This window comes from Myxine glutinosa, chromosome 1 (assembly GCF_964187855.1).
Source record: "Myxine glutinosa chromosome 1, kmMyxGlut1.1, whole genome shotgun sequence".
In the NCBI taxonomy this organism is placed as follows: domain Eukaryota; kingdom Metazoa; phylum Chordata; class Myxini; order Myxiniformes; family Myxinidae; genus Myxine; species Myxine glutinosa.
In genome coordinates this window covers 415,059,226-415,074,244 of record NC_136261.1, presented here as the reverse complement: position 1 = coordinate 415,074,244, position 15,019 = coordinate 415,059,226, and the positions used below count along the sequence as shown (strand labels likewise).

Sequence of the window (15,019 nt, the reverse complement as noted above, 5' to 3'; positions counted from 1 at the left end):
CAATCCCACTCCTCCCTCCAGGTCTTTAAAACAGCTGTTCACCACCATCTCTTATCTTCCCCCATCGAAAACCTTGATCTTTTCTACCCCCGGTAATTCACCCCAGAGTCCTTGCAGTGTTCATATGTTTTAATCCTCTCCCACCTCCCCCCAAGTCCTCCCGATGTCCCTGCTCTCAAATGTTGTGTTTGTGTCCTTCCCCTTCTTCCCCCTCTCTTTTGTGTCCTCCCCCCTCTCTCCCCATCTTGTCTGCCGCTCCCCTTGTTTTTTGTGTTTTGTGTGTCGGTTTGTCTTTTTGTGTGATTAATGTTTGCTCTTTCACGAGCCTCGATCTTGTATACAAAAAAAAAAAAAAAAAAAAAGTTAATACGGTGGTAAGGTAATAGTCAGGCAGCTTAGCAAATGGATATGGATGTTCTGGACAAAAACGCAAAATTTTCCCCACATGCTCCCCATTGCTTTCGCTTTCCATGTTTGGTAGGAACCACTTCCTCTGAATGCATGATTTTTTTGCAGTATTTTCAGTGACTATGGTACATTAACAGCATTCCATTTTAATTTTTTTTTTCAAGTTTGATGTTTGGTTTCTTTTTTGTGTTAATAAAAATCGTCTGTTGCTTTTCTAAATGGTATAGTTGTATTGCTTGACCCAGAAAATGTCTGTTTATACATGAATATTGTGATCGTAAGTGGCTTAGAAGTTGAGATATTGGAAGATATAGGTATTTATGTAATGGCTATCTTGAAAATCCAAGATGGCCGCCATATTGTATTCAAAGGAAGTGGTTCCTATCAAAAATGGAAAGCTAAGGTAACGGGTAACATGTGGGAAAAATTGGCGCTTTTGTCCGGAACGTCCATATCCATCTCAAATCCAGTCCTAAGCTGCCTGATGATAAGGCTCTTTCACTCAGAGAGTCATTAATGCATGGTATGGGCTCTTAGAAAGGCAGTGACAACAAAACCAATAGATAAGTTTAAATTAGGATTAGATAGGTACCTGGAAGCTTTAGAGATAGAGGAGTATCGGGATATTGGCAAGACGTTTGTGTCTCGAGTATGGATTCGGTGATTGTGTGCATCTGATTGAAGTGGAGTGTCGTGTCTGCGGGGGGTCTCGTCAAGGGGTGGTGTGTGGTGGATGTTGTGTGTTTGTCATCCAAGAACCGCCATCGCCTGAACATATCCCCTCCCCTCTCCCGCCCTGCACCCACCTCTGAAAAAATAACAAAAGATTGCTTTTTCCATTTTTTAAAATTCAAACAATTAAAATAATTGTACTTCCCCATATGTATTTGACGCGCTTGGGATATCCCTGGTCGTGCCACATCATGTCATCCACATTCCTCCCCTTATTCCCCCAATGAAATTGCATCGTTTTGGCGGGTAAACTTGGTCTGGTGTTGATGTGGCGCAGAATAATGAGCCGAATGGTCTCCTCTAGTTTACTCTGGGTTTATTTTTGTCTCAGTATATAAAAACTCACATTCATTAGATCATGATTGAAAAGAAAACATACAAAATGGGACACAACACGGTGAACAAACTGGATGTGAAAGCCCGCATTTATTGGATAAAAATGGATTGGATTGACAACAGAAATAACTCACAAAAATTCCAAACAGAGGAAAGAAAATAACATGTATAACTTTTCTATGATTAACATAAGCATTGTATCCTTGGCAGGTCATCGGTGAAATGGAGAGCTTCTTGGAATGGCTCAAGTCCCGAGGCCTGAGAGCAGAAACAGCACAAGCAGTGATCGATAAGCTTGGAATTGAGGATCAGAAGGTTATTCGAGCTTGTACTGAGTCGGATCCATTGCGGACCGAGATCCTCTCTCTCTCCAAAGAGAAATTACAATTTGCAATGTATGCTGACTTCTGTAAATTTATGAATTCTTTTTCGAAGCCGCAATATGTCCAGATTGCGGGGTCTTCTCTGTTGGGAAGTATTTTCGTCAACTTGGAGAATGTTATTCGGGAACTTTCCAGTTTCTGTGAAAAGATTTTTGGATCCCAAAATGTGCAGCTGGAAAATGTACCTAGTTTCTCTGGAATCAGGATCGGTGATGTCTGCAGCCTACGCTCTCAGGATGATGGGCCAAGACCCACGTCTGGTATGTGACTTTTTTAAAAGACAACATTGCATGATAAAAAATAATATCTTGATCTTCCACCATTGTTTTTTTTTTGTATTCTTTTAACTTCGGTAATCTCTTTTGGTGCAGTTTTGTTTTGTCAAATAAGAATGGGTTTTTTTATGTGGGGTGCAAGGTAAATCTTAGCTCACCTGGAACATATTTCCGGGGAGCATATGGGATGGCGCGTCATCAGTCTGTCCTTAGACACTTGCAACTTCTTCTCCGAAACTGATGATGCTATTGTGACCAAACTTGGCTCAGATTATATTTTGTGTGTATGAACTCAAATTTGTTCACTGCATGAATAAACATCGAGGTCTCAGGGGGTCTACCGGGGGTCAAAGTAGGTCCAGGTTTGACCTACCCCAGCCCTCCAAATTAGAACTACACAAACTATTTCGAAGAAACTTGACCGCAACCTTCATTACCGGTGATGTACCAAAGTTTGTTTATGGCATTTGAAAAATCAGGGTCTAATGCCACTATTTCTTTTCTTTTTTGGAAATTGCAATACATTTATGGGTGTTCCATGTTAATCGGAGCATTTAAGTTATCTGCATGTAGGAAGTAGTTTGTTCCCTCTCTTTAGCCACGGACAGGCTTAACATTATTACTGTTGTTGTTGTATAGCCCTGGATATTTCTCTTGAACAAGCCCGCTGCATGGAGACAGGCGATCAATCTCTCAGGAGTGACCCACAGATTCCCCACATCCAATATGATGTACCCCCACCTTCTCCTATCCTTGTTTAAACAGTGATTTCGTATTGAACAGTAATTAAACATCGTATAATTCTTTATATCTTGTTAATACTTGGTTGAACAATGTGAACGTTAAAAAAAACAGGAAAAAAAACTTTCCTTTGAAAAGAAACTCAAACCCACTGGTCGATTAAACAAACAAAAGGTGGAAATTGCTTTTTTCCAACAACAATTTGGTCTTTCTTTAGAAAAAAGAATTATTTAATTCTGAAATGTTTATTTAAACCTAAATCAAGGTTTGAGTTGTAATTAACTAAATTTCATTAACTGCAGTTTGGACATCGCACATCTATGTGCAGTATTGGGTAAAATCTCTTACCTTCTCTTGTCCACCATCTCTCATCTTCTCTCATCCACCATTTCTTATCTCCTTTTATCCACCATCTCTTATCTTCTCTCATCCACCATTTCTTATCTTCTCTTATCCACCATTTCTTATCTTCTCTTATCTTCTCTAATCCACCATCTCTTATCTTCTCTCATCCACCATTTCTTATCTTATCTTATCTGCCATCTCTTATCTTTTCTGATCCACCATCTCTTATCTTCTCTTATCCACCATCTTTTATTCTCTCTTATCCACCATTTCTTATCTTCTCTTATCCACCATCTCTTATCTTCTCTTTTCCACCATCTCTTATCTTCTCTTATCCACCATCTCTTATCTTCTCTTATCCACCATCTCTTATCTTCTCTTATCCACCATCTCTTATCTTCTCTTATCCACCATCTCTTATCTTCTCTTATCCGCCATCTCTTATCTTCCTTTATCCATCATCTCTTATCTTCCCTTATCCACCATCTCTTATCTTCTCGTATCCACCATCTTTTATTGTCTCTTATCCACCATTTCTTATCTTCTCTTATCCACCATGTCTTATCTTCTCTTATCCACCATTTCTTATCTTCCCTTATCCACCATCTCTTATTGTCTCTTATCCACCATCTCTTATCTTCTCTTATCCACCATCTCTTATATTCTCTTATCCACCATTTCTTATCTTCCCTTATCCACCATCTCTTATTGTCTCTTATCCACCATCTATTGTCTCTTATCCACCATCTCTTATCTTCTCTTATCCACCATCTCTTATCTTCTGTTATCCAAAACCATGATCTTTTAAAACCCTGCTAATACAACCCAAATCCAGATTTTTCAAATTCCATTTTTCTTTCCTGAAAGTTCGAGTTGTGTCCATTTGTTTTTTATACCGTTTTCCACCCCTCCTCCCTCCACAGATCTACCACTGTCCCTGTTCTCTGCTGTTGTTGTGTTCCCTCTCTCTCCGCCTCTTGTCTACCACTCCCTTTATTATATGTTTGATGTGTTTTCTGTTTCTGTCTTTATGCTTTATGTTTTGCTCTTACACGAGCCTTGATTTTGTATACAAACAAGACCGGAATCTAACAGCGGCGTAGCTGGGCTTGTAAAATATTATCAACCACAAACACATATGATTACCTTTTGTAACAGTCACTAATGCTGTCCATAACATTAAACAGAGATTTGAAGGCATCCTGACATCCGTGAGGTAAGTTTTACTTACAGAACTCAGCGAAGATCTACTGTACTCTATATACCCCCACAAGGGTTAGGTAAATAACATGACCCTTCCTGACGGGCCTATAAGTACTGTGTCGTTGGAAGATCCGTAAAGTCTAAGCTTTCGATATTTGATAATAATCATTTTAACAATCGGTTTGTTTGTGTTTCACAGTGAATGAAAAACGTCAAGGTAGAGCATGGTGATTGTGATATATGACAGGTTTGACGATATGTTCGGCTTGAACGGCATATAAATCAAAATAGCGGTGTTTGGAGAGTCAGTTGCCATACTGCCGTAATGACATCACCCTGTCATGTAACCAGATCCTCAGCTCTGATTGATATATGTTTGAGGGGACATACATACTTATTTGAGGAGACATACACCAAACAATTAAACTTTTTTTCTGCCCCTCGGACAAGGTCGCAGACGATCTGAAAGAAAGGCAAAATAAAAATCTGAGAAAAAACGTTTCATGAATTTTACCATCAACCGACACCTCTTTTGTTTTTACTACACGTGCTACAATTATTTTGTTGCCATATTACTGTGTAATGAGCTCAATCGACCAATCATCTGTCCATGTACTTTTGTGTACATGATATTTCAACAACCATTGAACATTTAGCTTTCATATTGCAGATATCTATCCCTCATGTCATTATCTCAACCTGATTAGATAACGGCTGTGATTGGCTAAATGTTGGTGACATGGAGTTGGCATGCCCAGCCTGACCCTTGCCAAGAAACTGCTTCTGCAGCACCAACACTATTTAACAGAGCATGCCACATCAAATGTGGTATTTTCAAAAAGGCATTCAAAGTAGCCTCCTCGTAAGTTTTGGAGCTCGCTGTCTGATTAGCAATGTCTTATTTTGATATATGTGCTGGGAGGTGGTAGCAGTAAAGATGTGGACTAAATGTCCTGTAACGGTGTAGTGATTCTGTTGATATTTAGATAATCATTTTCCTCGACTGAATAAATGTCTTATTTGCCTGATTTATATTTGGAATTTTTAACCTCTGTGTCCTGCAAAAGACTGACACTGAGTTGTATGCAGGTGATGTCTATCCTGTGAATGTGGAATGCACACAAAACAACAACGATTCTTCTGTTTCAGAAGCTATGAGATATGCTTCTGTAAAGGAAGAGTCAGATGTTCCTTTGACAAATGGCAGTGCTGCCTGTTCTGCAACTGGTGAGTTCCTTAATTGATAGATACATCAAGTAGGAGTACAAGATGAAGCTAGATGAACCACAGTTGTTCCCAAACCTGTCAGTCAATCAGAACCATACAGGTGCTAATTCCTCCCTGACACTGTCACAACTCTTTTTGTCCCAATTCCTCAACCCATCACCACCTCGCCTTTTGTTCTTCTTCTCCTCATCCTGCCCACTCTCCTTGCTCTTCTGCAATCTGACACACTGTCAACAGCTCTCCCTACCTCCCCCTCTCTTGTACCTGATGTTCCCTCTTCTTTAATGGTATGGACCTCAAACATTTGCGGCATTTGCTCAGACCTGAATGATTTCTCCATACAGGTTGCTTCTAACAAACCCAACTTGATCTGCTTAACAGAAACCTTCCTCCTTCAAGACATCTCTGACTCCTTAGTATCTCTCCCTGATTACTCCCTCCTCTGGTATGATAGACCTGAGCCTTGTCCTGGTGGCAGAGTTGCTCTCTATATGAGAACTGTATTCCTCACTCTCCCTGCACTGCCCTCTCTCCACCACACCCCAGGAGTTTCTCCGTCCTCCAAATTCTTGTGGCATCTGGTAAAATCTGTTTCTGGTGTTTGTTCCCCTTCCATCCCTTCCCTTACCTCAAACGGCCACACACCTGACGCTGCACGAGAAAAAGCTGAATGCCTCAACTTTGTGCTACCTCAAAATCTGGTGTCCCAAACCCATCTCTCTCTATACCCACCTTACCCAGTCATACCCAGTTGCTCCTGGACTCTGTATCCTTCTCTCCTGACAAGGCGAAGTTTCTGTCAAACCTCGACTGATTCTGCAACTGGACCAGACGGCATCAGCCAATGGGTCCTAAAATCCTGCTCTGCTGTGCTATCATGCCCTCTCTCTGTTCTCTTCACCCTTTTTTTTTTTGCTCAAGGTCATCTGCCATCAGCTTGGAAATCAACCAACATTACCACTTCACACAAAAAGGTGCAAAAACAGATCCTTGCAACGACAGACCAACCAGCCTCCTCCCAATCATCAACAAGATCATGGGATCCATCATTGCATCTGATATTAAATCCTTTCTCTTCTCCAATGGCTTGATCTCTGATAATCAATTTGGATCCAGACCAGGCCACTCTACTATGGACATGCTGCTTCTGCTGTCTCAACAATAGGTGGAGATCCTCAATGCCAAATACGAAATCAGCGCTGTCTCCCTTGACATATCCCGTGCCTTTGATATGGTTTGGCACCCCGCCCTGCTCACCAAACTCTCTTCTTATGGTATCCATGGAAATCTCCACGCATGGCTTGCGGACTTCCTCTCCTGTCATCGTCAACATGTGGTCCTCAATGGAATTCTCTCATCTCCATTTCCTGTCCAGGCTGAAGTTCCTCAGGGCAGTGTTCTGGGCCCTGTGATTTTTCTGTTCTGCATCAATGATCTCTATGACTCTCTGGAAAATCCTCTCTATCTCTTTGCTGATGACTTCACTGTCTGCCGCTCCATATCTCATCCCTCAGATCGGAAGGCAGAAGCTTCTTCACTCTCTGCATACCTGGACAAAATCAACTGGTCAAACAAGTTGAACATGTCATTCAATCCTGGAAAAACTCACACTCTCACCTTGTCTCTCCAAAAAGACGGTCTGGAAAACCCTCTGTCACTCAAGATTTTGGGTCTCGTTATCTGCCATTATCTTTCCTGGGGAAAAAACATTTTCAACTGGCCTCCAAACGCAGTGGCTGACTGAGTATCTCCATCATGAGAAGTCCTTTCTTGGCACCACTGAACCTCTCACCACATACAAAGCTTTCATCCACAGCTTGATGTAGCACTGCTCTCCCCTCTGGGCTGGTGCTTCTGACTCACACCCAGCTCAGCTTCATGCTGTAGAAAACAAAACATTTAGATTCATTGGTATCTCCCATGATGAAGGTGATCCTTTCACACTCACCACAGGCAGGTTGGTGGTCTTTCTGTCTTCTACCGACTCCTCTCCAGCCGAACTCCCCCTGCTCTGTCTGTGTTCTGTCCCCCAAATATTCCTTCAGGACAGAGAAGATCTGCCAGCAACCCTCTTCTGGTGGAACTGCCTAAATCAAGACTGTCTATTCACCTTCACTCTTTCATTCCCCTTTTCTCTTGCCTTTGGAACAAACTCCCACACTCTCTTCAATCCCACTCCTCCCTCCATGTCTTTAAAACAGCTATTCTCCACCATCTTTTATCATCCCCTATCCAAGACCTTGATCTTTTCTACCCCTGTTAATTCACTCCAGATCTCCCTTTTTCAAATTCCGACTCCTCGCCTGAAAGTCCGAATAGTGTCCATTATTTTTATGGCTCCCCCATCTCCTCCCCCCCCCATCCCCTCTCCCTTCCACAGATCTCCTGATGTCCCTACTCTTCTGTTGGTTGTGTGCTTCCATTTCTCCTCCTACTCTTGTCTCCAGCTCCCTTTATCATATGGTTTATGTGTCTCTGTTCATGTTTTTGTGTCTTATGTGTTAGCTCTTGCACGATCCTCGACTTTTGAAACAATAAAATAAAATATTGTCCACCCTCTTGGAAATTCTGATCATGTCGCCGTCGAAGTTCAGGTTTCTTATTCTTCACCATCAACTGTTGTTCATCGTGTCCATTGGACTGTCTTTCAATATAGAAAGGCCTACTGGGATTCCTTGCGTTCTTTTCTTGCCGGTGTTCACTGGAACTCAATCCCTGGTCATGCCACATCGTCCCTGGTCAATGGACTTACTTCTCCGATTGATGAAGTCAACCTCTTTGCTTCTAAGCATTTTGCTGCAAACTCCACACTTGAAGACCACGGACAAACAATGCCCGTTTGTCCTTACCATATTGACACCAGGCTTTCCACTATCATCAGCACACCCAGGAAAGTTGCTAATATTATTCAAAGGCCTGACATTTCAAAATCTACTGCACCAGATATAATCCCTACAATTGCTTTGAATATGTGTTCACTTGAACTATGTTCTGTTCTCTCAAAACTGTATTGCTTGTGTATGTTAAAGTCTGTTTTTCCACTGAGCTGGAAGCAGGCTTCTGTCGTCCCTGTCTTTAAAGGCTACAGTGAGTAATCAGATCCTTCTAACTATCGGCCTGTTAACCTTCTTCCTGTTATCAGCAAATCTTTGAATCCTTGACAGAACAACTCATTACACATCCTGAAACCCACAACCTCCTAACTGATGTTCAGTATGGCTTTAGACAGTCATGGTCTACTGGTGATGTTCTACCTTAATCATTGAACATGTGAGTAGGGCTTTGGATCATGGTGGAGAAGCCAGGGTTGTTGCTCTCGACATCTCGAAGGCTGAAATCATCTGGCATTTCTGGAAAATTGCTTGATATAATCACTGACATCCTTGCAAATCGTCAAATCTCTGTGGTACATGAGGGACAGTAATCCCCTATCCATAATACGAATGCGAGTCCTCAGGGGTCTGTCTGTGTTACGTCCAATATTGTTCATGTTATATATCAATGATCTGCCTGATTGTATTCTTTCTCAGTTATGCATTTACGCAGATGACTCAACACAATATACTACCTACCCAGGAACCTTGTCTCCTCTTACCTGTGACCAGGGGTATCGAGAGCCAGCACGGGCCCCAAGGCAAATAACCTCGGGTGCCCCTCACCCCCACTATTTCTCTCTTTTATATCCTTTTGAGGAAATTTCTTTAATTAATACCAAAAAACTTTTTAAAAAACAAATGGTCATTTTTATTTAGCCGTTTGATCAAAAATATAGGAGAAAGCGGGACGTTTGGATCGTTTGAGTCAATTCGCACCCTCGACTGTCGAACACCATTTCTCCCTAAGATTGGCAAAAACATACGTGAGAAGATGGTTAATATTTCTTTGTAGTGCACATTTCTGTGCACTACATTTTGTAGTGCACAAACAGATTTCTTTGTAGTGCACATTTGTAGTGCACAATATTCCTACAGGTCGCACAAGATCTGCCAGCAACCCTCTTATGGTTAACCTGCCAAAATCAAGACTCTCTGCTCACCTTCACTCTTTCATTCCTCTTTTCTCCCACGTCTGGAACAAACTCTCACACTCCCTTCAATCCCACTCCTCCCTCCAGGTCTTTAAAACAGCTATTCTCCACCATCTTTTATCATCCCCTATCCAAGATCATGGCAGATAGTGAGACCCAAAAGCTTGAGTGACAGAACTTCTTGGAGAGGATTGTTGAGAAAGTAGATGGGAGGGTTTTCCATTCGGTCTTTTTGGAGAGACATAGTAAGAGTGTGAGATTTGTCAGGATTGAAAGACATGTTCCACTTGTTTGACCATTCTGTGATTTTGTCCAGGACTGCAGAGAGTGAGGAGGCGGCAGACTGCCGATCTGAGGCATGAGGAATGGAGCGGCAGAGAGTGGAGTCATCAGCAAAGAGATAGAGAGGATTTTCCAGAGAGTCGGAGAGATCATTGATGAAGACCAGAAATAGCACAGGGCCCAGAACACTACCTTGGGGAACTCCAGCCAGAACAGGAAGGGGAGATGCGAGAAATCCATTCAGGGCCACATGTTGACTACGACCAGAGAGGAAGTCCGCAAGCCATGCATGGAGATTTCCATGGATACGATAGGAGGAGAGTTTGGTGAGCAGAGCTGGGTGCCAGACCGTATTGAAGGCACGTGATATGTCAAGGGAGGCAGCTCTGATTTCCTGTTTGGCATTGAGGACCTCCATCCATTATTGAGACAGCAGAAGCAACATGCCCAGAGTAGAGTGACCAGGTCTGAAACCAAATTGATGATCAGAGATCAAGCCATTGGAGAAGAGTAAGGATTTGATATCCGAGGCAATGATGGATTCCATGACTTTGCTGATAATTGGGAGCAGGCTGATTGGTCTGTAGTTGCAAGGACCTGTTTTTGCACCTGTTTTGTGTAAAGCGGTAATGTTTGCTGATTTCCAAGATGCTGGCAGATGAGCTTGAGCAAAAGATAGGGTGAAAAGCACAGAGAGAGGATGAGATAGAGTGGCAGAGCAGGATTTTAGGACCCGTGGGCTGATGCCGCCTGGTCCAGTTGCAGAATCAGAGTCGAGGTTTGACAAAAACTTCTCCACCTTGTCATGAGAGAAGGACACAGAGTCCAGTAGCAGTTGGTTTCGACTGAGTAAGGTGGGAACAGAGAGAGATGGGTTTGGGACACAAGATTTTGAGGCAAACACAGAGTTGAGGCTTTGGGATTTGTCACGTGTGGTGTCAACTGTGTGGCTATTTGAGGTAAGTGAGGGGATGGAGGGGGAACAAACACCAGAAATGGATTTGACCAGATGCCACCAGGATTTGGAGGAAGGAGACAGGTTTGAGAGTTAATTCTTGAGAGTGGAGAGATGGGGCTTCCTGGCACTCTTGAGGGTGGACACACACTTGTTCCGAGCTTGGTGGAAGGAACTGAGATTTCCTTCAGTTGAATTTGCCTTCCTAGAGGCAAAGGCAAGTTGTTTTAGGGCAATTGCCTCACCACAAGATTCAGTGTACCATGGACGGGAGGAAGGGTAAGACAGCTGAAGAAAAGATGGGATAAATCTGTGCATGAGAGACAGCAGTTTGCTTTGGAAGAATTCCCAGGAAGAATTGATGTAAGAGGCAGTAGAGATGGGAGACCAGTCCAGATGATTTATGGCTGCTTGTAGACCGTGCCAGTCAGCCTGAGTGAAATGCCAGGCTTGTCGGCGCTGAGGAGGCTCTTTGAGAATGGCCAGAGGGATGTCCACTTTAACAAGCACATGATCAGAAGAACCGATTGGGGCAGAAGAAGAGCAGCAGACATTTGCAGGGAAGTTTGTCATAACCAAGTCTAGAAGAGAAGATACTCCATTGACTGAGATCCGGGTCGGGAAATTGACAGATTGTGTCAGTCCCAATGAGTCGCAGAAGTCCTTTGCTGAGGTGCCATGTCTGGTAAGAAAGGAACCCACACCCAGCCAGCTGGCATGATGACAGTTGAAGTCGCCACATATGAGGAAGAGAGAGTTTGGATGAGTTGATAGAAGTTGGTCCATCTTGTCAGACAGTGAAATGTAAATGGAGTCATCAGTGTTTGGAGGACGGTACAGAACACATAAGAACAAAAGGTGGGAGCGGAGAGGAAGCCGTAGCCAGAGGTACTCCTGCGGGTGGGGTGGAGAGAGGGCAGTGCAAGGAGAGTGAGGAAGAGAGTTTTTGATAAAGATAGCAACCCCACCACCAAGACGAGGCTCAGGTCTGTCATACCGGAGGAGGGAGTAACCAGGAAGAGATATTATGGAATCAGAGACATCTTGAAGGAGGAAAGTTTCTGTTAAGCAGATGAAGTCTGGATTGTCAGAAGCAACCTGAATGGAGAGATCAATCAGGCTTGAGCGAAGGCCCCAGATGTTTGAGGTCCATACCATTAATGAGGAGAGAGGGGGAGCATCGGGTGCAGGACAGGGGAGGGGAGGGGTAGGGTCAGATGAAGGATGAGCGGGGGAGGTAGGGAGAGCAGTTGATAGTGTGTCAGAGATTACAGAAGAGTTACAAGAAAGGGAAGGATGAGGAGGATGAAACGTTTGATGGTGATGGGATGAGGCACAGTGAGGGGTTGTTTGAGGGGGGCAGAGGAAAGTAGAAGGTTGGGGGAGGTGGAGGTATGAGATAGAAGGGAAACGAACTGGAGAGGAGGCAGCTTTGAGGAGGACGGAGTAGGCGGGAGAATTGGAGAGGGATGGTCGGGGGGGGGGGGGGGAGATTTGAAGGGGAGGGGTTGGGGGGGAGTTTTGAAGGGGAGGGGGGAGTTTAGGAGGGGAGGGGCAAGGGGGGAGTTTAGGAGGGGAGGGGAGGGGCAAGGGGGAGATTTGGAGGGGACAAAGACGAAGAGTAGATGTTAAAACGTTAGACAAAGAGTAGATGTTCGGGGAAGAAGGGAAAAATCTAAGAACCAAGCAAAAACAGCGAAGGAAGGAACTGAAGTGAACAATCTTCGATGGGGGAAGCCTCAGACTGCAAGGCCGCACACGCGGAACAAACAAATGATTAATTTTTGAAAGATTAACACTGAGAATCTTCCTCGGGACACACTATACTATAGACCTATAGTGACAATAGGTACACACACCGAAAGATAAATACAGTTTCGACAAAAATACAATTGTGAACAGTTACTTAACTTCGAAAAGTGGAGAATGTGTACAGCTTCGAAAAACCGTGCCATCACCGGCAGGATCTCGCGACATCGCCCTATTTATAGTAAGACTTGTAAGGTATTCTTCTATTTATTTTTCCCCGCAAGGCATCATTCTGGAACAGCTTACCTGCATCCTGCTTTTCCCTCTATCTCAACCTACCTCAATTCAAGAGGAATGTCAATAGATTCCTCCTTTCTGTCTAATTTTGTTTTTTGTATACAGAGTCGAGGCTCGTGAAAGAGCTAACATTTATCAAACAAACAAATCAAACAAACAAGCAAACAAAGTATATAAAAAGGGGAGCGGTTGACAAGATGTGGAGAGAAGGGGAGGAAGCACACAAACACAACATTTGAGAGCAGGGACATCGGGGGATGTGTGGGAGAGAGAGGGCTTGGGGGGAGGCAGGATACGTATAAAACGCAAGGACACCAAGGACTTCCAGGAAAGAAGTTGGTATTTAAAAAAAGTGGATTTGGGGTTAAATTAGCGGGGGTAGAAAAGATCAAGGTTTTGGATTGGGGAAGATAAGAGATGGTGGTGAACAGCTGTTTTAAAGACGTGGAGGGAGGAGTGGGATTGAAGAGTGAGGGAGTTTGTTCCAGAGGCGAGAGGAATGAAGGAGTGAAGGTGAGCAGAGAGTCTTGATTTTGGCAGTTTAACCATAAGAGGGTTGCAGGCAGATCTTGTGCGACCTGTAGGAATATTTGGGGGAGGGAGCCCAGAGAGAGCTGGGGGAGCAAGGCTAGAGAGGAGTCGGTAGAAGACGGAAAGACCACCAACCTGCCTGCGGTGAGTAAGTGAAAGGCCCTCGGCGATAGCGTCATCGCGGGAGATTCCAATGATTCTGAACGCTTTGGTTTCAACAGCGTGAAGACGAGCTAGGTGTGAGGCAGGAGCACCAGCCCAGAGGGGATAGCAGTACTCCATTGAGCTGTGGATGAAAGCCTTGTATGTGGTGAGGAGCTCAGGTGTGCCAAGGAAGGACTTCGCACGACGGAGGATGCCCAGTCGGCGACTGGCTTTGGAGGCCAGCTTGGAAATGTGGTTTTCCCAGGAAAGATCATGGCAGATAGTGAGACCCAAAAGCTTGAGTGACAGAACTTCTTGGAGAGGATTATTCAGAAAGTAGATGGGAGGGTTGTCCAGTCGGTCTTTTCGGAGAGACATCGTAAGAGTGTGAGATTTGTCAGGATTGAAAGACATGTTCCACTGGTTTGCCCAGTCTGTGATTTTGTCCAGGTCTGCAGAGAGTGAGGAGGCTGCAGACTGCCAATCTGAGGGATGAGGAATGGAGCGGCAGAGAGTGGAGTCATCAGCAAAGAGATAGAGAGGATTTTCAAGAGAGTCAGAGAGATCATTGATGAAGACCAGAAAAAGCACAGGGCCCAGAACACTGCCTTGGGGAACTCCAGCCTGAACAGGAAGAGGAGATGAGAGAAACCCATTCAGGGCCACAGGTTGACTACGACTAGAGAGGAAGTCCGCCAGCCATGCATGGAGATTTCCATGGATACCAAAGGAGGAGAGTTTGGTGAGCAGAGCGGGGTGCCAGACCGTATCGAAGGCACATATGTCGAGGGAGACAGCTCTAATTTCCTGTTTGGCATTGAGGACCTCCATCCATTGTTGAGACAGCAGAAGCAGCATGTCCAGATTAGAGTGACCTGGTCTGAAACCAAATTGATGATCAGAGGTCAAGCCATTGGAGAAGAGGAAAGATTTCATATCCGAAGCAATGATGGATTCCATGACTTTGCTGATAATTGGGAGAAGGCTGATTGGTCTGTAGTTGCTAGGATCTGTTTTTGCACCTTTGTTGTGTAAAGCGGTGATGTTGGCTGATTTCCAAGCAGTTGGCAGTTGACCTTGAGCAAAAGAGAGGGTGAAGAGAACAGAGAGAGGGAGAGAAAGAGCGGAAGAACAGGATTTTAGGACCCGTGGGCTGATGCCGTCAGGTCCAGTTGCAGAATCAGAGTCTAGGGTTGACAGAAACTTTTCCAACTTCTCAGGAGGAAAGGACACGGAGTCCAGGAGCAGCTGGGTACGACTGGGTATGGTGGGTACAGAGAGGGATGGGTTTGGGACACAAGATTTAGAGGCAAACACAGAGTTGAGGCATTCAGCTTTTTCACGTGCGGATTCAGCTGTGTAGCCGTTTGAGGTAAGGGAGGGG

At 44.2% G+C, this 15,019-nt stretch overlaps 1 protein-coding gene across 2 annotated transcripts in view; it reads left to right on the top strand.

Moving 5' to 3' along the window:
- LOC137419045 (uncharacterized) overlaps window positions 1-15,019 on the top strand; it is a 29,759-nt gene that overhangs the window by 5,573 nt on the left and 9,167 nt on the right. For both annotated transcript variants that reach the window (XM_078770558.1, XM_078770559.1), the window contains 2 exons: window positions 1,687-2,119; window positions 5,513-5,650. In XM_078770558.1, the coding sequence (XP_078626684.1) occupies window positions 1,687-2,119; window positions 5,513-5,650 (571 nt within the window). The remainder of the gene's footprint in view (window positions 1-1,686; window positions 2,120-5,512; window positions 5,651-15,019) is intronic.